Source organism: Parasteatoda tepidariorum, chromosome 6, assembly GCF_982258835.1.
Source record: "Parasteatoda tepidariorum strain Cologne lab strain chromosome 6, Ptep-v5.0, whole genome shotgun sequence".
In the NCBI taxonomy this organism is placed as follows: domain Eukaryota; kingdom Metazoa; phylum Arthropoda; class Arachnida; order Araneae; family Theridiidae; genus Parasteatoda; species Parasteatoda tepidariorum.
Window position 1 is genome coordinate 45,935,241 of NC_141760.1, and position 23,836 is coordinate 45,959,076.

General features: G+C 25.7%; 1 protein-coding gene across 2 annotated transcripts; it reads left to right on the plus strand.

The window, feature by feature from the left end:
• Positions 1-53: 53 nt before the first annotated feature.
• On the plus strand, positions 54-22,789 carry Nprl2 (Nitrogen permease regulator-like 2). Of its 2 annotated transcripts, XM_043039437.3 has the most exons (11): positions 54-245; positions 389-480; positions 4,695-4,863; positions 6,112-6,220; positions 10,282-10,418; positions 14,538-14,558; positions 17,954-18,051; positions 19,301-19,431; positions 20,733-20,850; positions 21,633-21,784; positions 22,671-22,789. In XM_043039437.3, the coding sequence occupies exons 1-11, from the start codon at positions 150-152 to the stop codon at positions 22,736-22,738; spliced, it is 1,191 nt and encodes a 396-aa protein (XP_042895371.1). In that variant the 5' UTR covers positions 54-149; the 3' UTR covers positions 22,739-22,789. The 2 variants fall into 2 exon arrangements, with proteins under 2 accessions (XP_042895371.1, XP_042895372.1); XM_043039438.3 differs by lacking the exon at positions 14,538-14,558 and having other exon boundaries at positions 55-245.
• The last annotated feature ends 1,047 nt before the right edge of the window (positions 22,790-23,836 follow it).

Sequence of the window (23,836 nt, forward strand, 5' to 3'; positions counted from 1 at the left end):
TTATGGATAGCATAAGTAAACAAGTAAGTCCAATTTGTAAAAATAAGCAGTAGGAAGCGTTTTCAAATCTTCAAAAATGTTTGTTTTTGTCATTTAGTCTGCTGATTTTTTTTTTTTTTTTAAACTGTATACGATTTTCTTATGTCACAATGTATGGAATTAATGAATGTCTAGAAGAAAGTGATGTAAAATGTATATTTTTTTGTGAATTTCATCCTGTAACTGGGCCTAAAATAACTTTTCAAGTGAGTAATTTTATAAATAGAATTTGTTTTGGTTTTGTAGTTCTTGAATTTCAAAAATATGTTAAAAAGTATATCTTTATTTGTTTGTATCTTTGTGTATTGTAATAACGAGTTAAATTAATTGTTTATTTATCATTATGTAGGTACCAACTGACTATTTTGCAAATAAGCTATTTGATTCGTTTGTGTGCTATTTAATTCCCAAAGAAGAGTTGCAGCGAAAGATTATGGTAGTGTAAGTTGTTCTTACTAATTACATGCAAATTCAAAATTTTAGTATTATTTATGTTTAATTTTTTTTTTAATTTTTGAGGGATGCATCTTTATCATGTGCATTTAGTTATTTGATTCGTTTCTGTGTCACTTCTGTCTCGTGATATGTCGCGACAACTACAATCACCGAGGTGCTAAGTGGATTAAAGAAAATAAATGGAGAGATTTACTCCAGAAGGGGGGAGGGGGTAGCTACGAGTCATTACCTTTAAGTTGGCTCATCATGTTTTTTAAGTTTCTCACAGGCTGCTGCCCCTTAGTTGCCTAGACTTGACAATTATTCTACTGCAGGTCTCACTAAGGAAATCTTTCCAATTTTTGACTAAACTGCAAGAAAAACCTGGGAATATTTCCATATAGTGATCTGTCTCCCCAATTACAATCGCCAAGGTGCCAAATAGATTTTAAACTTGCAAATTTGTTTACAAAAAATGTGTAGATGTTTGCCCAGGGGTGGCTACAAGTTATACCTTTTGACTTGGTACCTTTCTGTGATGTTTTTTTCTTTAGTTTCTCGCAGGCTGCTGCCTGGAAGTTGCCAAGACTTGGCCATTATTCTGCACAGATCACAATATGGAAATCTCCCCCAAAACTTGAAATCTGTAGTTTTATTTGGTGTAACTTGTAAAGATGACTCAAACTTCGTCTGAACAAAAACATATCAGTTTTTGAAATTTTTCTTAGATGTCATTTTAAATTTGTTTGCGGATTTAATGCTGACAACTTGTAGGGTGACCTGGGGAAATTCCTAATCAAAAACTGCAAACATCTATTTTGTGAAAAAACTATTCAAGATAGAATTTTAATATTTAGTGGAAGTTTGAGGGTATATGAGATGAGTCCTATGCTACCTTCGTTTGTTTGAAAATCTAATTAGAATTTAAAAAAATTTTAAATTTTTAGTGATCAGGAATTACCCCTTCTCTTGATCATTTCTGGGGAAATTCCTGATCACTTCTGGGGTAAATACTGATCAGCAGTTTTTATAGTTAAGGGGCTGCTTGAAAATAATTATACAATCGTAATTAACAAATTAGACATCAAGGTCAAACAAGTAAACCAAAAAGATATGTTTAAGCAGTTAATAAAATGATTTATTTAAAAGCAGGAATAAAGATTAACATTTTAAATTTTCCAAAAATCTTTGCATCATGCGATACATTTTAGGCAAGCATCCAACTCATTCTCATGTTCTGCTGGAATATAAGAAAGAGTTCCTACATGGGTTACTTTTGCTGGATTTTTTAACTTAATTATGTGAGAGTAAAGCTAAGTACAGTATGTCAACAACTCTGACAGCAGCTCTCACACTGAAATTTTCATTTTCAATCATTACAGGAAATTCACTCATTTTGCTTTCTAGAAGCTTAGTATCCTTTTTAGGCTCATAATTTTTCTCCATATTTATATTAGGCTAATTTATAAACTTTAAAACTATTCTAACAATGTACACACATAAAATTAAGATAGAAGCAAGGTAAGACAAACTAGAAATGGAGCAAATCGGAACACATTTGTCTTGTATACAGTTAAAAACAAAGTTTGTGTTTACAGTTAGAATATATTTTATAGTTGTTCCACTTAATAAATATGAACTGCTATTTAAGAAAAGACAATTAGCTATTTATTAGCTATTTTTTATACTATTTATAAGAAGAAATGACATTGATCAGGAATTACCCCAGTGATCAATAATTACCCCATCTGTAGGGGGCAACATTTGATATAGTTTCCTATTTTTTATACTATTTATAAGAAGAAATGACATTGATCAGGAATTACCCCAGTGATCAATAATTACCCCATCTGTAGGGGGCAACATTTGATATAGTTTCCTATAATAAATTATAATGTTTACAGTAGATGTGAAACAATTAAGCGAAAGCTTACACTATTTTTATATCAAAGAAAAAGAAAGCAACTCAAAATATTTATTATTAAGAGAAGGTGCACAGAAATGTGCACATTTTGAAACCCATCTTTGAAATGGAAAATAGAGAAAGCAGTTTAAAATATACTTATTTTGTTAGATTTAACAAAAAACTATTATTAAGTAAATGTAGTTATACTTTAGTAAAGTGTACAAGCATTCTTGTCCATGTCTCACATTTATAAAAAAAAAATTTTTGAATAAAACTTAGGTGATCATTATTTACCCCAGAAACAGAGTGATCGTGAATTACCCCGGGTCACCCTACTGAAAAATATTATTTTTCAGAAATTTATTCCATTTTGTATAAGGAGATATAATGGCTCTTTTAAGTTAGTGCTAGTAGGATTTTTTTAACTAACATTTTCAATAATGTATAAACTATATAAATTATGCATAAACACTTTGTTACTTGAAATGGTTCTAAGTGCTTCGTTACTTTATTTCTATTTTCTACTCTCCCAAAAGCTTACTTTGTAAAAGGAATGTTATATTTGACCTTGCTAATAGAAATTTATTAAACTCCCCCTAAATATTTCAGAGAAATGAAGAGAATTTTTATGAATTAACATCTATTTAAATCTAGCTAAGTTAAAAATGAAAATAATAAATTTTTTTGGGAGATTTTTAGTTGATGATAGAAAAGTTTTTCAATTTATTTTTCAAGAAACTGTTGTAGATATGTATTTTAATTTTATCTTTCATAAATTGAGAGGCATGTAAGAATTATACTATTTCTCATTTTTGAAAAAAAAACTTTTTTTTAAAAAACTTAAACTGCAAATAAGAACTTTTCATAAATTTATTTCTATACATTATTTATAAAATTAAATCTTTTTTATTCTGATACTATTACTTTGTATATTTTTGTATCTTTAAAATGTGAACTCGTAAGGACTTATTTACATTTTGAAAGTCTTTATATCAGGGTTGGGTTTTTGACGTCAAAAAGTGGTTTTTGACATGACAAGGGTATAATATCGGTTTAAACCGTCAAACACTGAAGTTTGCCAAGAAAATGTATAAACTTCAAAACTACCAACAGTTGCCATGCAGTATATTGAAATTTAATTATACTATAGGAAATCAGCAGGTTTTAAAATATTTTTTAATTAAAATTAAGGTAAAATAACAGATTTAAAATCTCAGAAATTTATATTCAAATGCATGTGCAGAAAAATTTTGTGCAAAAATTGTTTAAATATTTGTATTTTGAAAAAAAAATTTTTTTTTTTTTTTTGATACTTAAGAAAATTAAAAGTTTATTATTATGCATTTTTGACATATAAGGAACATATAACTTATATTTGTAAGGAACTTACAAGTTATGTTGTATAAATACAAACTTGATACAAGTGTATAAAAAATTTTTTTAATGTTATACCGAATATCTTTATTATCCAGTATGTTAATTTGAATTTAAAAGTAGTTATATTTGTGAATAATGATAAATGTAATTCATATTGTTTATTATATTTATTTATAATTATTACACTTATCATTTTAAAACAATTTTTATCTCTTAATTTTTTTTTCTCCACTTGTATTAAGACTACAAATAATGCATATCTTGAAAGCAAGAAGTAATTATTCAACAGCTGAATATTTAGATATTCAACAAAACTATATAGTATTAAGCAAAATGAAATTCACAAGTATTTGGATAAACTAAATTTTCAGCACAGTAAATGAATAGGCTGAATATACTGTAAATCGACACTAACTACTCTGTGTATTTAACAGAAAGCACTTAAATTTGTATTGTCTTATGTTAAAAAGATTATTAAGAAGATTTAAAAGAATATTAAAAAGATTTTTCTTTAAAAGATGTCTAATGTTTATCTTTAAAAATGTCTAATTTTTAGTATAATCTATACTATACACTAAATTTGGTTATAAATAAATTTCTTAATAATATCACTGCAGATTTTCAATAACACATGAAAATGAATACATAATATTACAAAAGATGTGAGCTTTCAAAAGTACAAGATTTTGGTTACTATTCAAAATATAAGTGTTTCCTCAAAATTTTCTAGAACATATTTAGAAACACTATCCTTTATAAAAAATATATAAATTTTATGTATTAATTAAATTTCACATATGAATATAGGTTTTTGACGTGACGGTTTAAACCAGGGTTTAAACCGTCAAAAACTGTCACATGTCAAAAACCTGCCAACCCTGCTTTATATCAATTTCATCAATATGGTGCTTAATTTACAAACTTTAATTTCTTCTAGTAATTCCAAAAAGGACAAGATCATAGGATACCCCATTCATATTGAAAATCAGAAATATCCCCGGAATAGATTAATATTCAATCTATGTTTTGTGTGTGATGCATCAAAGAAAACAACTCAGTATGAACCCATTGTCAGAAAATTAGCAAACTACCTGGTAAAATTAGAGGTAAGAAAAATACTATCAATTTTTGTATTATTCTTAATATTAACTTAGTTTTTTCTTCCGAGTTGACATATCAGTTATAAAGTTAGAAGGTATTGTAAAGTTTGGTTCAATAATTTTCAGATCAATTTTAAAGACTATATAAAGGTTATGACAAGTTTTTTCTTTTCAAATGTGGGTTTATTTGCTAAATGCCCAGTGAATGAGACCAGGAAAATATTCACTAAAATATTTCATCTTCATGTTTAGATAATTTTTTTTTTTAATATGGAGTAATTTTTTCCATGTCTTAATCTTGGAAATGTTCACCAATAATTTGAATATTTTATTTAAAGGTTCTTTACAGCATAGAATAAAAATATTAAATGTTTAGATTAATGTACCAGGAAACCTCAAATTTGCAAACCCTTCAAATTAAGGAAAATTTTCAAAAAAACCTCCAATAGTTTTCTATGAATTAACCATTATAACTTTAGGCAGACACTCTCTTAAATGAATACAAACATTAATTTGTAATATTACATCAAAGAAATTCTCAATTAAAGGTAAAAAAATCTCTTGAATCTCTTCAAGACATACACTTGACATTTTTATAAATGATTTTTTGTGTCTCATGTATTTTTTCAAGGACAAAATAATGGTATAGGGGTGGTATAGAGGAAGAAAAAAGCTCCAAAACAACCTGTTCTTTACTGGTAGGTATTGCCACCGCCTGTTTAATACTTTTCATACTTAAGTATTTTATATTAATTTCAGAACCATTCATTAGTAACTCCTTCCTAGAATTTCCCAGAATAGTTCAGGGGGTTATTGATTAACTAAGGCACTTTTTCCTTCCAAAATTAATGTTGTAATTAAAATGTTAAACTATTTTAAAATGCTTCACAAACATCAGATATGATAAAATCATTTAAAATAAACTTTTATTAGACTTCATTATTTTTCTTTGTTTGAACAATGTAAAACGGCATGTTAGTGGCACATTGAATTTTTATACGGTTAATTTTTGTGACTTTATTAGATTTAAATCAATATTAACACAATTTCTAATTGTGTTTTTATTTTTACCATCATAATAGCATAGATTTTTGAATTATCATGCTGTTCTTCAAAACTTTTACCAAGGTTTATGTGTATCTAAATATTATTTCTTTTTTTATTATTGAATATATAAGTGACCACTTAAAGAAACTGATTTTAGAGAATAATTACTAAACAAATTGTTAACTGTGATACTTTCTTTTCATACAGTTGGAAGATGGATTTTTAGTTAATGAAGAAACCAAAGCTAGACTTCCTGGTATAATGGACAATATTAGGCACGAGCTCAACAAAACTGGTCAATGTTCTATACCAATAAGTAAGTTTCTCTCTCTTTTTATTAGTAGTAGTTTTACTGCTGTTTATATATATATATATATATATATATATATATATATATATATATATATATATATATATATATATATATATATATATATATATATATATATATATATATACTCTTTTGATAACTTAATGATTTTTTTAGCATAAGCTTATACAAGTCAAAGATACACACTATTTTCTAAAAAAATAGTTTGAAATTATTTTAGTTTAGCTTTAACTTATTCAGTTATCCTTTGTATCATATATGTATTTTGAAAAATAAATTAAGTTCAGTTTCAATTGATATGTAGGATAATTTTCTTATTAGAATCATTTCAATTTATATTAAGTTTTTTTTAATTTTTGAAGGTAAGAAAGATGTATCTTTCAAAGTTTAATATATTAGTTATTATTTTTGATATTATTTTAGTTAAATATTTTATGGCGCCTGGCTCGTCGCGCGCCCAAACAAGGAGCACTGAAGTTAGTCTTGACTTAGGGATTACTTCGGACAAAAGTTACTAAGTCAAATATTTTGTTTAAATAAATTTAAAAATATAAAAAAATTTAAAAAGTTTAAGAAATGTTGTAATAAAAAATGTAAAACTTGTCCTTTGGCTGATAGTTCTCAAATTGACAGTCATTCTAATGTATTTTTTTGTAAAAGTATTAATATTATTTATTTAATTCAGTGCAATTGTTGTAATTTGTGTTATGTTGGTCAGACAGGTCTTGAATTTCATAAGCGGATTAATTCCCACAGATCAGCTATAAAAATTTTAAAAATAGTAATTGTTCCACGGATTATGAAATTTTACATTTTCAATTTCATGATTTTAATAATGTTGCTCTTTTTATTTTGGATTTTATGGAAAATTTAGATAAAAGACTTGATTTAGAAAATATTTACATTGGTAGTCTTAAGACTCTTTTTCCTTATGGATTAAATAGTAAATTTAATGGGGAAGGTACTGTTAATACTGAAGATTTTTGTATTTATAATAAATTAAAAGTTTTTGATTTTCCTGGTGTTTGTGATTCAAAATTTAGAAGTAAAAGGGGAGGTGGAAAAGGTAAGGGTAAATTTATTGAGTTTGATGAGTTTTCGAATTTTTGTAACTTACCTGTTAATTTGAATAATATTTTCACTATTAGGAAATATATTTTTGGTTTTAAAAATAAAATTTTAAAATATTTCCTTATTAAATTTGGTTCTAAAATTAAATTTGATACTGAACTTGTTAAATTTATAGTTTTGGATTTAATTAAATCAAAAATTGGTGTTAATAAAACTGATTTGCTTTTTAATAATGTTTCTAAAGTCGAAAGGGTTTTTTGTACGATTAATTTTCATGATAAGGATTTTGAAAATGCTAAGTTACCACAGATTATTCATGGTCTTTCTGATTTCTTTCCTTTAGAACAAATTAGAGTTACTGCTGCTTTTAAATATTCTTCTACACTTAGGAAAAAGGTGTGTAATTATAATTTTTTAAGTCGAAATCTTAATTGTATTTCTAAATCTGATTGTTATTGTAATGAGGAGGGTTTTTCAAAATTTATTGATAATGATTATGGACATGTTATTACCGGAAATTTGGAAATTGTGGGTGATCAGGATCTAATTAGCATTTTAAGTAAGGGTTCAAAATTTAGAACCAGAGTTAAGATGAAAAAAGAAGATTTTATTTTATCCATTAAAAAAGATCTAGATTTTTTTATTGCAAAAATTTCCAGAAAATATCATTGGCCTGTTGAAGGTTTTTCTGAGTGGAAAGCTAAAATTATTGAAAGGGTTAGATTTAATTTATTTAATACCAGTTTTAGTTCTTTTCCTAAAGGTACTTTTATTGATTATGATTTATCTAGAAAAATTAAAAATCTTAAGGATAAATTCATTGTTACTGTTGTAGATAAAGCTTCAAATAATTTTTGTATTATGTGTAAATATTTTTTTAAAAAATTGATTATTGGAGAATATAATGCAAATAATACCTATTTAAAGTTAAAAGAAGATAAAAAAGTTATTGAAAAAAGAATTATTGCATTTAGTAAAAAATTAAAATTTAAATTAAATAGGATTACATTTCCATATTTATTTCCAATAGTTAAATTTCATAAAAATCCAATTAAATTTAGGTTTATAGCATGTGGTACTAATAGTTATAATTCTGATATTAGTAAAAGGTTTTTTTGTTTTTTAAAAATTATTTTGCTTAAAATTAAAAAAGAGAAAAATATTATTATTGAAAGTAATGTTGAAGTTTTGGATTTTATTAAAAGTAATGATATTTCCAGCATTAACACTTTTGATTTTGAAAATTTGTATACCAGCATACCACATGAAAAAATTATTGAGATATGTGAAGGTATTTATGACAAGTATTTATTTGATGAAAAAATTGATAGGTTTAACTGGTTAGATTTATGCAAGTTTAATCTTTTTGAGAATGTTCTTTTTAATGGTTTAGATTTTTATAAACAAATTATTGGAATTCCACAAGGTAATTCCTTTTCTGGGGCTTTTGCCAACATTTTTTTGCACTTTTTTGAGGCTAAATTTCTTGAACATAAAGTACTTAATGCTTTCCGATACATTGATGATTTGATTTTGTTTAATTGTGACGATTTTAATTTTATTTATACAATTTATCCTGATGATTTGGTCCTGAAAAAAACTAATGAAAATTGCTTTAATATTGAATATTTAGATTTTAAAATTGATATTGTTAACAATTTTATTAAAATTGGTGTGTTTGATAAAAGAAAAGCCTTTAATTTTATGTTATTTTTTTCTGCAACTTTAAAACTAATTTGTGTAGTAAAATATTCAAAAATCTTGTTTTTTCGCAATTAGTTAGGATCAAGAAAATTTGTAATAATGTTGAAAGTTTTCGAGAAGCTGTGGATAATTTTTTAAATAATTTGAGTAAAAATGATTTTCCTTTTAATTTTTGTAATGTTAATTTTTTAATTAAAAAAATGATTGATGGTTTTTAGTTTTTTTTTATATTTTTTCTTTTAACAGGGCGCAATTCTAGTCTTAACTGAGCAGCCCCAGTTAAGCATTCTATTAATTTATCTACGTATCTCCTTCTCCTGACCTTTTCATATCATTTTTAAACTTTTACTGCGCATTATTATAGGGGGCGTTGTTTTTCAGTTTTTAGTGTTTTCTTTTCCTCCGCTTTTGAAGTTGATTCTTGACCTGTGACTGTGAGTTTTTAATTTTCTGATGATTTTTATTGATTTTCTTTTCGTAATTTGTTTATTCTTTTGAATGTATCTTGTTTTTCCTGGACCTCTATACAAAACCATCGGGGTACTGAGGGAGATATTTTAAGCTTTTGCTTCTCCCTCAAATAGAAATGGTTTTGTTTTTAATGGCTACCGGGGCCGGTACCCCCTGAAGACGTCGGCTTCGGTGGTCGTATTTTTGTTTTATTTCATTTGTTTTGTATTATTATTTTTGACTTATTTTTTGTTGAAATACATTTTTTATCGTAGACATATTGCTTTCTATATTCTGGCCAACAATAATGTGTAAGGAGAACATATTCAACAATTCAAATAATAATATGAAAAATGTAGAATAAATTTCAATTTACTTTTTATTTTATCACTAGAAGTCCATACAAAGTATTTAGGTTCTTAATGATTTCATATTTTTAAACTTCTCCCATCCCATTGTTATACTTCCAGAAAATTCTCTGTTTTTTTTTTACCTTATGTCTGTTTGATCTGGAATTTCTCCCCGTTTCAACTAGTTGTTTTTCTGCATAACAAATTTGTATCCTCCCATTGGATATTCATAATAGGAAAATCTTATTCAAAATAGCTTTTATTCAAAATAGCTTTATTTTCTGATCATAGATTATTTCAAATTAATTATTTTTTTAAAAAAGAAATAACTTGTGAATGAAGAAACTAATTAATCAAACATTAATTTTTCTCATGTTTCAATTATACTCCTTTTATGTAGAAAATAAAAATTATGGAAAATGTTTATTTAAAGATGAATTAAACATTGTACAAAAATAATTTATATTTTAGATGCTTCCAATACTATTTTTTTGAATGTAATCAGAGTTTATCCAAAACCACCTGAAGTAAAAGACCAGGATGTTCCTATATTTACTGAGAGAAAATTTCCTGTTTTACCTACAGATTGGGATATTACTATGCAACAAGTATGTTTATTTCCATTAGATATGCTTATCGTAATTTTAAAACTTTTTGAAACCACTATGTTATATTTTTTCTTTAGGGTTTACAATTTGACCGTAACTCTATTAATCAATGTTTACTAAGTGTTACAGAAATGCTATGTTAAACTGAAAATAATTATTTATGTAACTGAATTATACTTATAACTCAATTTAAGATAATTTTGAAATCATGATAAAAATATTTGTTTCTGCAATGATTTTTTTCTATTATTGGCAATCCAATAGTTTATATATATATATACTTACAGTCGAACCTGTTTATCTTTAATTTCACATTAAAGGCGAAAGATTTGAGATAAAGAGGTTTCGAGTTATACAGGTACTTTAAAAAATTAAATTTATTTAAGAAATTCTATGAAAAATGCTTTAATTGTTTTTAATAGAAAAATATAGGCACTTCTTTAAATTAAAAACCACATACATCTATTCACATAACATTTTCCTAACATACGTTTAACACTGAAAAAAATTTTTCGGAGAATTTTGACGCATAACATTATTTGTTTCGATTATTCTTTTAAGGCTAAAAAGATCGCAAATCCAATAGCCAACATTTTCCTGAGATTCAAGAATAGTTTATAAGAATTGTACTGCTTTTTCTACCTCTTTTGCATTCACTTTTGGTTCATCAATATGATCTTCAGCTTCTTCCTCTTCATCTGACATTATCTATGATTTCTGCATCTGTTGATGTTCCTCATGTTGCCAGGCAGTTGTCCCCTTGTAAAAATCTTCAAAGTTAATGTTAACATTAAATCCTGGTTTTATTGCATTCTATTCTGGCAAATCTGTCACTGCATTTTCAGCGTCGACAGTTTCTTCTTCTTTACTGATGCCTTCACCCTCTTGTTCATCATCTTCACAGCTATTCTTAAAACCAGCTTTTTAAAACCATTTTGGATGTTTTTTAGAGACACATTTCTGTAGGCAAAACAATAATTCTGATAGCATCTAACATCTTTATTTTTGGAAGAGAACTTTTTTCATCAATGGCATCTACAAGTTTGCGTACCAACTGTTTTCTATACTTCACTTTAAAACTCCTAATTATCCTTTGATCCATTGGTTGCAATTTTGAGGTGAAAATGAATTTCTATTCTTAGCTTTCTTATCTATGTTGAAAAGTTAATCCCTAGTGATCACTACTCATTAACCCTTCACTTACTGTCAGAATCATTACATTCCTTTCTAGTTAAGGAAGTGCAGGGATAGTGATTGAAATTCCAAGAAACACCCCCAACCTGTTCATCCCTATTTCCTGTGGGCTCATGAGATTCATCTCTGTCTGCAAGTTCTACTGATAAAGAAAGTTTTGACATTTATGATCTATTATTAGAAATTTGAGAAATAGAGGTTTTGAAAATAAGTTTTTGACTTAAACATGGAAAATACATTGATTTTAGACAAAACGTAGAGAATTTTAGAAATTTTGAGATATAGAGGTTTTCGAGATAAAGAGGTTCGTGATAGACAGGTTCAACTGTGTATATATATATACAGTAGAGCGCCGATTATCCGAACTGCTCGGGACCGAACATGGTTCGGATAATGAAAAGTTCGGATAATTGGAAAGTTGTTTAAAATCTAGTGTAAATGATTATTATTTATGCATTAACTTCCCTTCGCACCTTTTGTAGGCTTAGGACTGGCAGTACTATCTAAAATAGCTCTGGCGTGTTTAAAATTTTTTTCCTTTTTAAATTTTTAAATATTTTTAATAAAAAAAAATTTTAAACTTTTTTTTTCATTTTGAATTATTTTTATCATATTTCAGTTTTTTATAATTTTTTTGTCAATTACTGATTTTAAAACATTTTTCATTATTTTCCATTGCAAAAAAAAACCCCAGCAAAGATCTCGTTTCAAAGAAGACACATTTTTTTTTATCAGCCATTTATCCCATATCGTTTTTTTCAGCAGCCATTTATCCCTTATTCTTCATAAATAAATCAACTGAACTGGATCAACATCATTTTGACGTTCTAGCCAATTCATTGCGAAATCTAATGGATTGCATGCTTCTATATGAGAAGGTCCACTATTTTGAACTTGATCACCTACTTCTTTCACTTCGTCTGTAGAGTTCCGATTTTCATTCAAAATTTCAGCAATAATTTCATCATTTTCATCCGAAAGATCTACTGGTTCAGAAACTTTAGTTTCGTTTGTTTTTCTGTTAAGAATTTTATTCCAAGATTTAAGATTCCAAGCACTGTATTCACTAATTATTAACCATAAGTTACAACTACCCATTCCCCAATTATAGAACTTCAGAACTTATCAATTCATAAACTCCTTCTGCATTCCAACCATTGCAGACTATCAAAATGAAGCTTGCATTCTTGGAAGATAATTTTCTGTTTTAAAGGGCTAAAGGGGTATGTAGGTTTAACTGTATCACAATACATGTATGTATGGCTACTATAAGAAAACTGCTAAAAAGGTTGTAAATTAAATATGGTCTTCAGATGTAGGGGGTATTATTTATTCTTCTCAATTTCGAAAAATTGTCGATAGGTTAAAAAGTATTCTAAACTTCAAAAAAAAAAAAAAAACGAATTCAGTTGCAGTTCGGATAATAAAGGCTCTGATAATCGGCGCTCTACTGTATATATATGTAAATAAAAAATCTGAAGAATTTTAATCTGAAACATTGTTAAAATGCTGAAGATTATTATGAGGACTGTAAGCTGTTATTAGTTTTATTCTTGTTTATAAAATAATTATCCTGGTTCCCCTCTCATAAATGTTGCAATAAAAATTGGATTTCATTTGAAATAACCCCTGTATAAGAATATAGGTCTTTTCTGATGCTCCATCAATTGTGGTGTATTTTTTATTATCTGATTATGTAGTTGAACTCTCTGAAAGAATATCATTATTTTACAAATCAACCCATGCAATGCCTACACATTGATATTTATCTTTACATTATGGTGCAAAATTTTTTAAAAATACAAAGTTTTAAAATTTATAATTTTTTAAAAACTTTATTAGTACTTATTTCTATAACAATGCATTATTATAAAAAGATCAGTGATAGGACTTTTCTTTTATATTTGACTTTTCTCCTTGTAAGAAGTATTTTGTCAAAACAATAAAATATTTTAAAATATTTCATTTTCTTTAATACTTTTAAACTCTGCTTTAAATTTTATTATCAGATTTCATTAAGGAAATAGTTCATATATTGTATAGAGAATGTGTACTTGTCTGTTTGTCATATTTATTATTTGTTAATTCCATTTTCTCCTCTATGTAAATAATTTATAGCAATGAAGTAAGTAGTACTTTCCAATTGTGAATAAATTTAGCTATTACATTTCTAACTTTAGTTATTACTTGAAAATAATTTATTTTATTTGTTTTGCTTAAAAATGAGAGCTTAAACTGTAAGAACATTAAATCAAAAGATGATGAAAAGTTTAGTATTGTGTTTTTAAATTTTATGTGTACGCATTATACCTATGTTTTTATGTTTATATGCATCTGTATCATCGCTTTGTGATCATTATACTAGTAGCTTGTAAGATTTCTATTTAATGAATAAATATGAGTAATTTTATTTTAAGGCAATGTTAACTAACTTAGTCTATTTAATGGATTCATTTATATCTGCATAAAGATGATATTTCAACTTTAAAAGAGTTTTTGAAGGAAAAAAAAAATTCTTAATCAGCTTTATTATCTTGTATCTTGTTATAAATATAAATTTTATAGCATGTTTCAAAAACTTTTTTTTATTTCGTTTTGATTGAAGACAATTTATTAAAAATAGTAATTTTTGGAAGGGAGAAATTCATGTTAAACTGGTTCTTTTTATTTTTTTCCTGTAAAATGTGGGCTTAAACTGATAGAATAATGAATAAGAGAATTAATATATGCTCTGTTTTCAGATAACCATATATCAATATATATTGCGAAAAATAAAAATAATGAATTAAGTCAGTGATTAAGTTCTTAAACTTAAGGCAATAATAATTTTAAAATTTTATGCAAGAAGATTTTAAAAAAATAGTTCTTTCTATAATGTGTGATAAGTTTATTTACCTAACTAATTGTTCGTTTTTGCTGCTATAGTGGGATTTGACTGTAATGTTGGTAAGTACAATTTCTGTAATACTCTGCATGAAGTGCTTGAAATATTTTTGGTTTGTTATCACAGAAATTAAAATCCAATAGAGTGCTTTGCATATTGATTTCTGCAATTTTTTTTAAGAAAAATGTTTAATATTGGATATATTTTTTCATAATTTTTTTCCCTTTTAAGCTTGCAATGGCAATAGAAATGCCTTTATGAATGATAGAATGCATGCTGCTATAGAGTTTTATAATTTGCACGCATAAATTATTTGCAGTAATAAAAGTGTATCTAGATCCCTATTTTATATTTATGTAAACTAATTTTAGTTGACTTTTTGTACTGTTTACATTTATATGTTTCGCTCATATTTCAAATATAATTTAAGGAACATTTTTTTAATCATCATTTCCTATTTTAAATTTTCTGCCAAAGTCACCCCATTATTTTTCTTCTTTCTTTTAATTTTGAATTTTAGCTCTCTGCTTCTAAATCTAGAGTATTTAATCTAACAATTTCTTAAGTATTTTTTAACTATCTAAAACTTCAATGAGGAACCTGCATGCGTTGGGCAATCGCAGAATGTTGATTATTTTAAATAGTCTATATCTTAAAACTCTCTAAAATCTATTCAAAATTTAAAAAACTGACCCGAATATTGAAAAAAACTTAACTTAAAATTAGCTGGAAACGAAACTAGCTTCACATGACACAAAATGAGGCGGGGTTTGCTTATGACGTCAAAGTATAGTAACACAACGAGCAGAAGGAGTTAAACCATAAGCTTCCTTTCTAGAAATGTGTTACAAAGGCGTTTTAATTTGAATTGCATTTTTAAAAATTTTCTTTTTCTTTCATGTTTATATCATATATACTCGTATAGTTTAAATATATATGTAGTGTATATCAGTTGCATCCTCCATCTTGAGAAAATTTTTGTGGGCACCTTTCAGCATAATGAAATAAAATTGAGGAAGGAAAAAATAAATGTCGAAACTACTTTTTTTTCAATAACTTTTGAAATAAATTCATTTTTCTTTATTTATACCGATTCATTCATTTAAAAGTCTGAACTGTTTTGAAAGTTTTTTATTTAATGAGTTGATCCCAATTAGAGGGAATGAAATAAATGGTATATGACCTGGAATTATAAGTTTTTAGGTAAATAAAATTTTTTAAAAAATTCTTTTTTATTATTAACTTCTAAAATATTTTCTTGAAATTTTTTTTTGAAAAAATGTAAATAATGCTAAGCCCCTATCATTTTTTATTTTAACTTTCAAAATTTTTTCTTTTAGATAAAATTAATTAATTATTTTTTAACTGATGGCTTTGCACCAAATTTGTCTTTTTTCTCCTTTTGGTACACTAAAAAATAATTTATTTGGCGTGTTTAACGTAACATAGAACTATTGCACATAGTACAAAGCAACATTTGTAGTTTTCGCTTGGAGCCCTTTTTCAGAATTTATACTCGGGCGGCATATGCTTTTACCGTTTCACAACATGATGGGAGTCATGGTTGTACTATCCTGTGACGTCATCAGAGCGGATGGGAAACCTAGCAGCGATTTAGGGGGCGGGGCTAATCGAGCGATTTTAACTATCAGTAACAAAACAACTAGTTATTGCACCGGTCTGAAATTGGTGTCCATTTTTATAAAATGGCACGATGTTTCATTTTAAAGCATAAAAAAAAGCATGCAGGTTCCTCATTATTTAAAAATTTTGACTAATTCATTAAATTTCTCGAAAAATTTGAATCTTATTAAAATTCTGCATTTATTAAATTCAAAATGGCGGAAAATATGGAATAAATATCCAGGGTTATTTTTTTCTGAAAACAATGGAACTTGACAAAGAAAAAATTCTATCCCTAACGTTTTTTTTAATGGTTTATCCCTATCATTCTAAGGTCTTTTATTAGGAACCCAACAATCACAACTATTAAAGACTTCAAGAACTTACTTTCCATTTAGTTTTTGTAATGTAAAAACTTCACTACAATAATTTATTTTTAGTATATCTTGTCTGAGGTGGTAATATATAGTCTTATAGTTTTACCCGTTACAACCATCTAAACTTGTGTAAGTAATTGAAGTAAAATGATTTGAATAATCACATTTAAAACATTATCAAAATGGAAAAGTAGTATATCTAAATGGGAAGTTAAATAGAGCGCGTGCGATTTTTGTAAAAATGTGACTGTAAAAGTTCACATTTTTTATTAAGTGCCTATTTCACTTTGATAAGACAATGTCGCAGAAACTGCTGTAAATAGTAAAAGAAGGGGAAAAAAACAATTACTTTTTGCCACTTTGTTGTGTATTTTAAGTGCATTCGCATCTATTTATTTTTCATAAAGTTGTTTAACATTTTTAAATTTCAGAAATAAATGCCCATTTTAAGTTTTTCTTTTTTATACAGGTTTTAAGAGGGAATTAGGTTTTTTTGTTAAAGCGTTAACTCCAGCTTAATAATTAATTATTCAATTTTTAATTTTATTCCCTAATTATATTTTGCTTTTTTAAATTTTTATTTAGTATAAAAATAGGAAATAATTTTCTTTTTATTTCAATTGCACTTATAGATTCTTGATTCTTTTCCTTCTTAAATATCATTGGTCATTAAATACATAAAAGCATTTATTATCAAATAAATTTTTAATTAACCCAATAAGTTTGATTTTTATTACTGTTAAATTTGATAACCCCTATCTAATATATCTAACATTACCGCTATTTAACATTATGTATGATAATGGTGTTGATAAGGTAATTCTAAATAAAACTTACTTTACAACATAATTTTTTTTAACCCAATTGGTAAAATGAATGTTTATTCCACGTAGCTACACATCTAAGCTATTAGATGCTTGTACATTTACTGACTGAAAATTGTTTCAATAATTATCATAAGTAGTAATGAATTTTTTGTATACTGCCAATTTCTTCTTGTATACTGCCAAATCTTTAAATAATTTGCTTTTTCATTTTCTTTATTTGCTCATTTCTGTAAAAAAGTCAAACTTTTTTTGTAAAAAAAGTTTGTCATTGAAAAGTTTATTTCTGACCAAATGTTTTTAGTAAAATAAATAGGAAACATGCAATCTAAGTTCTCATCTTTTAAGAGGAAAATTTTTTTATAGAGCTTTGTAAATTTTTTATGCAGTTCTCCTCTAGAGTGTATGAATGCCTTCTTAATTTTATAAATAATAATTCAAATAATAATAATTTTTAAAAAAGTCAAAGCTATAAAAAGTAATTGTTTATGCTTGTAATTATGTAAAAGATATTTAAACCACAGACATGTAATTTATAAAAAGTTTTAATTATTTCTAAAATAGTATTAGTTACTCTTTCATTTCTAATGACTATGGAAAGATATTCACTCAAATTTATTTTGTTCCTTACAGATTTTACCATACATTGATGGTTTTCGTCATGTTTCAAAAATCGCAATTGAAGCTGGCGTGGAGATACATTTAGTGAAAGCTTTTATTCAGAATATGGTGTTAGTTTCTTTTATTTTACTGTTTCATATTCATTTATAATAAACATATCTATCTTTTTTTACTTGAAATTATAATTTTTTAGTGATGTAACATAGATAAAAAGAAAAACTTTATGTGAACACAAGTCTCAATTAAAAAAGTAGTTTAAAAAAAGTGGTAGTAAGTAGTTTCAATCCTTTTGCGTAATTCCCATTTTGGCGAAATTTGTTTGAAAATCTCGGCTTTTTTTAAAAAAATTTTTAATTTTTATCGAGCTTTTTTTTTATAGAGCTTAATTTTTATAGACCACAGGTTTGAGTTAGGTCAAGAATCAAAAAAGCGGAAAATAAAAATCCAGAAATGTTAAGTACAAAAAACATTTTTTAAATATTTGAAAAAATACCTAAAATTTGAGCAAGAAAAAAGTATGAAGGAATTATTGATTCACAAAATATTATCAATATTTTAATAAAAGCATCAATGCGTGATGTTATTTGTTTAAATTCTGGAAATGTGTAATTTTTAGATCACGTGAATACAAACCTCCATGTTTAATTTTAAAAGCGTGTGAATACAAATTCTGTTGTATAGTTTTTTAGTCACTTGAAGACGAATCATAATAGTGGCTTTTCTCATGAATACGAAATGTGATGATTGATATAAAATTAGGAAAAAGACAAACTTTTTTTGAAGAGGCAGATTATTTTTCTTTTTTAGTAATAGTGAAAAAATTTTCTGCAGTGATGACAATTTTTCCTCGAATGGCATTCATGTATATTATACAGGTGTGGTAATGTTTATATTGAATTATTAATTTGCATGTACTCTAAAAATACTTTTGTCATTTTATTGTCATGGAAAGTGTGGAATTATGTTTTCTGGTTGTTTGTAAACTTTATAAGAAGAAATATGTTTTAAATTTTTAAAATAGTTTTCTTTAACATTATTATCCTTCTTATATTGAGAGAATTGTAAAAATTTGACATTTATCTGTTTTCATATTGTTTCTTTTAAATGAAAATTTAAAAAAGATAAACTAATTTGAAATGTAATTTTCATTCATATTTATTAAACTGAAAATAATTGTTTTTTAGTTCATAATTTAAGACAATGTTCATTATTTAAATATTTAGAATTTTTTCAGATCATTAATGTTTAAGGATGATATAATTATAGTATATTTTCGGAATTTTTTTCTCTATTTTACTATAGGTCAGTATTTTTAAGTAAGGCAATCTATTTAACATTGTGCACTTTTGAAAATTTCAGGTATTATGGTGTAGTTACTCTGATTCCAATTTTTATGTATTCAAATGTTTATACGCCTACAACTAGATTGCATGATCTTGCTGAAAATTATGATTTACAAGAAGAATGTATAAATTATGTTGCTCGTCAAGGTATATACCTTTTTATTTCTAATTTAAAAAATTAAAAAAATTTAATTTTTCAGGTGCATTTCAAATTAATATTTATCTATTTTCAAATTAATTTTTTTGAATATTAGAGCATTTTTAAAAATTATTGTACTAAATGTCATTACATTTTTAAACAACTAAAAAAAGAACTTCATTCTCATTGAAACTATAAAAATTAATTTATCAAAATGTTTCTTCTACAAAGCATTTGCGTTTCATTAAAATTAAGAATTTTGTTGAACTGTTTAAAAAAAATCTCATATAATTTTTAAATTAAAAGTTTTCTTTAATTTTATAATTAAAGAAAACCTTTCCCTTTTTTTTTAAAATTTTATAATTAAAGAAAACCTGATTCACCTTTTACGTGTATGCTTTAGTGGAAATCATGTCCATCTTTTTTTTGTATATAATTTTAAAATGTATACAACCTTTGAGTATGTATGTATTTAAAAAATTTAACTCTGAAAACTTAAAAAAATTTTCTATCCTATAAAATCAGCAGTTTTTTTGAAATCAAGTCAAATAAAATGAGCACTCTCTGTTCATGATTTTTAATTATTTTTTAACCTTTGTTTTGTTATAATATTATTAGGTAGAATAAATTAAAGAACTAAAAAAATATTTAAAATTTAACATTTTATTGAATGAAACATTATAACATCTGCACGCCAGTGCTGAAAACAAAACTATATATACTCGAGCGCTCTCTACACTGTTCTGATCACCTTTATTTGGAGAAAAATACCAAAATAGGCAGTGTCTATGAACATAGCTGCCATCTAGTGGCGAGTTTTGGCGATAATACAGCTTTAGTTTTCATGATCATATATATTTAAAATTATTACAATATTAATAAAAGTAATTTTAGTTAAGTTATGTTTGGTTAAATTTAGTAGTTAAGTACTGATAGAAGTTAACTGTCCCAAAAAAAAAGAGGAGTAAAATACATAATTTTTTTTTTATGTATTTTAATATGTCAATTAGCATATTAAAATACATTAAAAATTACTAAATATTACATTTTTCGTCCCTTTTGCCTTACTTTATTTATAGCATGTCAGTTTCTAAATTTTGTCTATATTTTATTCCATGGTAATTTTACAAAATTTTGTAAAACTAGATTCATCTTAACATTATAAAAGTATCTATGATTAGAGCTTTGCTTTTATTAGTCTTTAAAATGACATATCCTCATACCATAAATGTAGTTTTTTGTTTCTGTATAAGTTTTTTTTACAATAATTATAATTGGTTGGACAAATATTAAAAATTATTTTTTACAGGATGTCACAGACCTTTTTTTCGATCCATTTTTGCTCTTTATTGTCAATTAACACCCCAAACAAATGTGAAGACTCTATGTATGCGAAATAATCCCAGAGCTAATGGAATAGATGAAAGGTATGTTTTAATTTTTTATATGTTCAACAAAAATTTATTGCATGTAAGTGTATAACTATTTAATATAATCAAAAAATGCTCTGTGATTTATTTGTAATATGATTTACATCTAGTTATATATAAATAATAACATACATATTATTATTTATATGTAATGGTAGTTTTTTACACTAACATTACATTATACATACAAAACATTGCGTTATTAGATTCTTTATGTTTTTATTTTATTTTGTTTATATAAGAAATAGCAAAATATGTATTATTCAAATAACAGTAATATGCTTTAGTAGTATAAAGCAAAATTAGTACATAAAATTCCATGTTTGTTATAATTTGTGCTCATGTAATTTTTTCTTTACATATTCTTTATGATTCACATACTTTTTTTAAATATTTTGCTTTAATTTTTTTGTTAATTTTAAAAGATTTCTCATAATTACATGCAATTTTATATGGTATAATATATAAAGAAATTTATTATTACATCATATGGTAATAATATTGATATTTACAGTGCAATATTGCCAAGCTTATTCTTGTGATAATTGCACTATAGTGTTCTTTGAATATGAGAAATTTATTCTGCTGAAGTATAGTAGCTTTATGTATAATTTGTTTTGGGAATGCATATCTGATTTTTAAAATAATTTTTTGTATGATTTGAGTCTATAAGAACTATTTTACAAATCAAAATTTCTCAGCTTGTAAGGTTTTTTAGTTTATTTCAGTACATATTTTTAGATGATTGTGAATTTGTATGAAAAATATTATCTCCTTAGAAAACTAATACAATTTGGACTGATGAGAGGTTTGATTAGGCAACTCCAAAAGTATCCGATTCAAATTTCTTCAGATAATGTCTCAAGACAAAGATCATTAGTTAAATATTTCAATGGAAAATATAGCTTTGAAGAAATTTGTTGTAAAACAGGTAGGGAATATTTTAGTCTATGTGTCTTTATTTAACTAATTTATTTTTAATCATACAATTTAGGTAATGACCAAAATTTTTATACAGGGTGTTCTCTAATGACCTCACTGAATATCTTTAGAATCTTTGAGAAAATCAAGTAAAAAAAAATATTATGCATATCAAGGGTCACAAATTATTTAAATAAAAACAAGAAAATAATATGGCTGTAGAAATCTAACAAATCTGTTGCATTGAGTAATAAATCCCGTGAAAACTGGATTATATCGTCTTCTAATGACTTTCTTTCAGCCATTATGGTATAATATGCTACCTTTATTTTTTGGTTTTTATAATTTTATTTTTTTAATGCAACTAAGGCATTGTTATGAACCATGAATATTCTTTCAAAAGAGATTCACAAAGAGAATTGCATGTTGAAGCTATAATTTGTTTGTAAATTATTTTAATGTGAATTTAACTTACACAGTTTTTATTATTATTATTTTTTTTTACATTTGAAGTTTTATATCTTCATCTTACTTGAATGGTTTGTTATAAAATTTTGTTTCCATAAAGAGAAATAAGAATAAGAATTTTCAAGCAAGAACAGGCTGTAAAAATAGAACATGGTTATCATTTCAAAAGTTTTTGTTGTATAACATTGTATCAAATGTAATAAGATTACCCACTTTTATTATTGAATTAGTATAAAATATTTTTATTTTATTTTTTATATAGTTCTGAAATAGAGACAAAAAAGCTAAATCAGTTATATGGTGTAAAATAGGATTCTTTCATAAATTTTTATTCATATTTTGTTTTTTAAATGCTTTTTGTTAATTTCCTAAAGAAATAAAATGGCTTCATATTTTGACAAGTGTGAATAAAATTTTATGCATTTTAGGAATCAGCTATCAAGATTTGGATGAGAGAGTGGAAAAGGATCCTCATATAGTTGTTTGTTGGAAATAGAACTGTAAAGCATACTGTATATATTTTGAATAAAGTTTATATATTTAATAACCATGCTTATAATTTCTCATCTTTTTATTGTTTCATATATATTTAAATGTATTGATTTAGAATTTTTTCATCATTTTATTTGTTTTTTAATTATTGATCTTCATATTGATTTTTACATTTATTTAACTGACAGCATTTTCAGACCCGTTCTTCCAACTTCCCTTTGTGTTATAGTTTTTTTCTCTTTTTAAAAAAAAACTTTTTATTTGATTTTGTTTCCTTTGACAAAAACAGATCTCTCCCTGTGTTAATCAATGAGAAGATATTGCTTTGTTGAGTATTATTCTGTATAATTTTTTATACAGAATTGTATGCTGGGAGATTTGAGATTAAGAAACAGGATTTTTTGGAAGTAAATTTGAGTAAAATTTTGTATTCAAAGAGAAAGGATAATATTTATATATATATATACAGTCGTTATAACTTAATTGCATATCTAATAATCGAATAACCCGCTTCTACGAATAAAATTTAATGGAATCAAATAATTTTATATGAAACTAATGTTAAACTTCCCTGTTTAAATGGATATTGGTTGCTTTTTTGTCTCCGCCTAACTGCATAAAGAAGAGGTTCTGAAATTAAAAAAACTTTGTTTATTTATGAGAAATGTTTCACCGGCTAAAATGGATTTTCCGTTTTACAGTTAAGATAAGGATACAATAGGTAGTCACTTCAATAAGAACTTCCTGTTCATTAGTTGGTCTAAACAGAAGTAAAGTTGAAAAATTAATTGAATCTTGCTGCCAGTTATACATTGGAGTAAACAAAGGGGGTGACTTCACTCCCACATCATTTAGAATGTAAAAAAGGTACAGAGTGATTTGTATTGTTGTCCCCTCCTGGTGCACTATTAGCTTTGATAAGAAAAGCTTATAAACCTAGCACACTAGTGTATAGTGTGTCTTTCTCTTAAGTAGAATAATCATTGCTTAATCCAGTGAATAACTCTGAGTTGGTTACAAATTGAGCGTGAAAGGATTTGAATTAATCAGAAAAAAGAAAACAATGAATCTTAGAAATAATAAATTTCAAAAAAATAACCAA

Bases quoted from the DNA above. Each gene is read 5' to 3' on its own strand.
- Nprl2 (XM_043039437.3), top strand. From the start codon at position 150: ATGTATGGAATTAATGAATGTCTAGAAGAAAGTGATGTAAAATGTATA. The intron at 246-388 runs GTGAGTAATTTT...ATCATTATGTAG, and splicing joins GGCCTAAAATAACTTTTCAA to GTACCAACTGACTATTTTGC. The intron at 481-4,694 runs GTAAGTTGTTCT...AATTTCTTCTAG, and splicing joins CAGCGAAAGATTATGGTAGT to TAATTCCAAAAAGGACAAGA.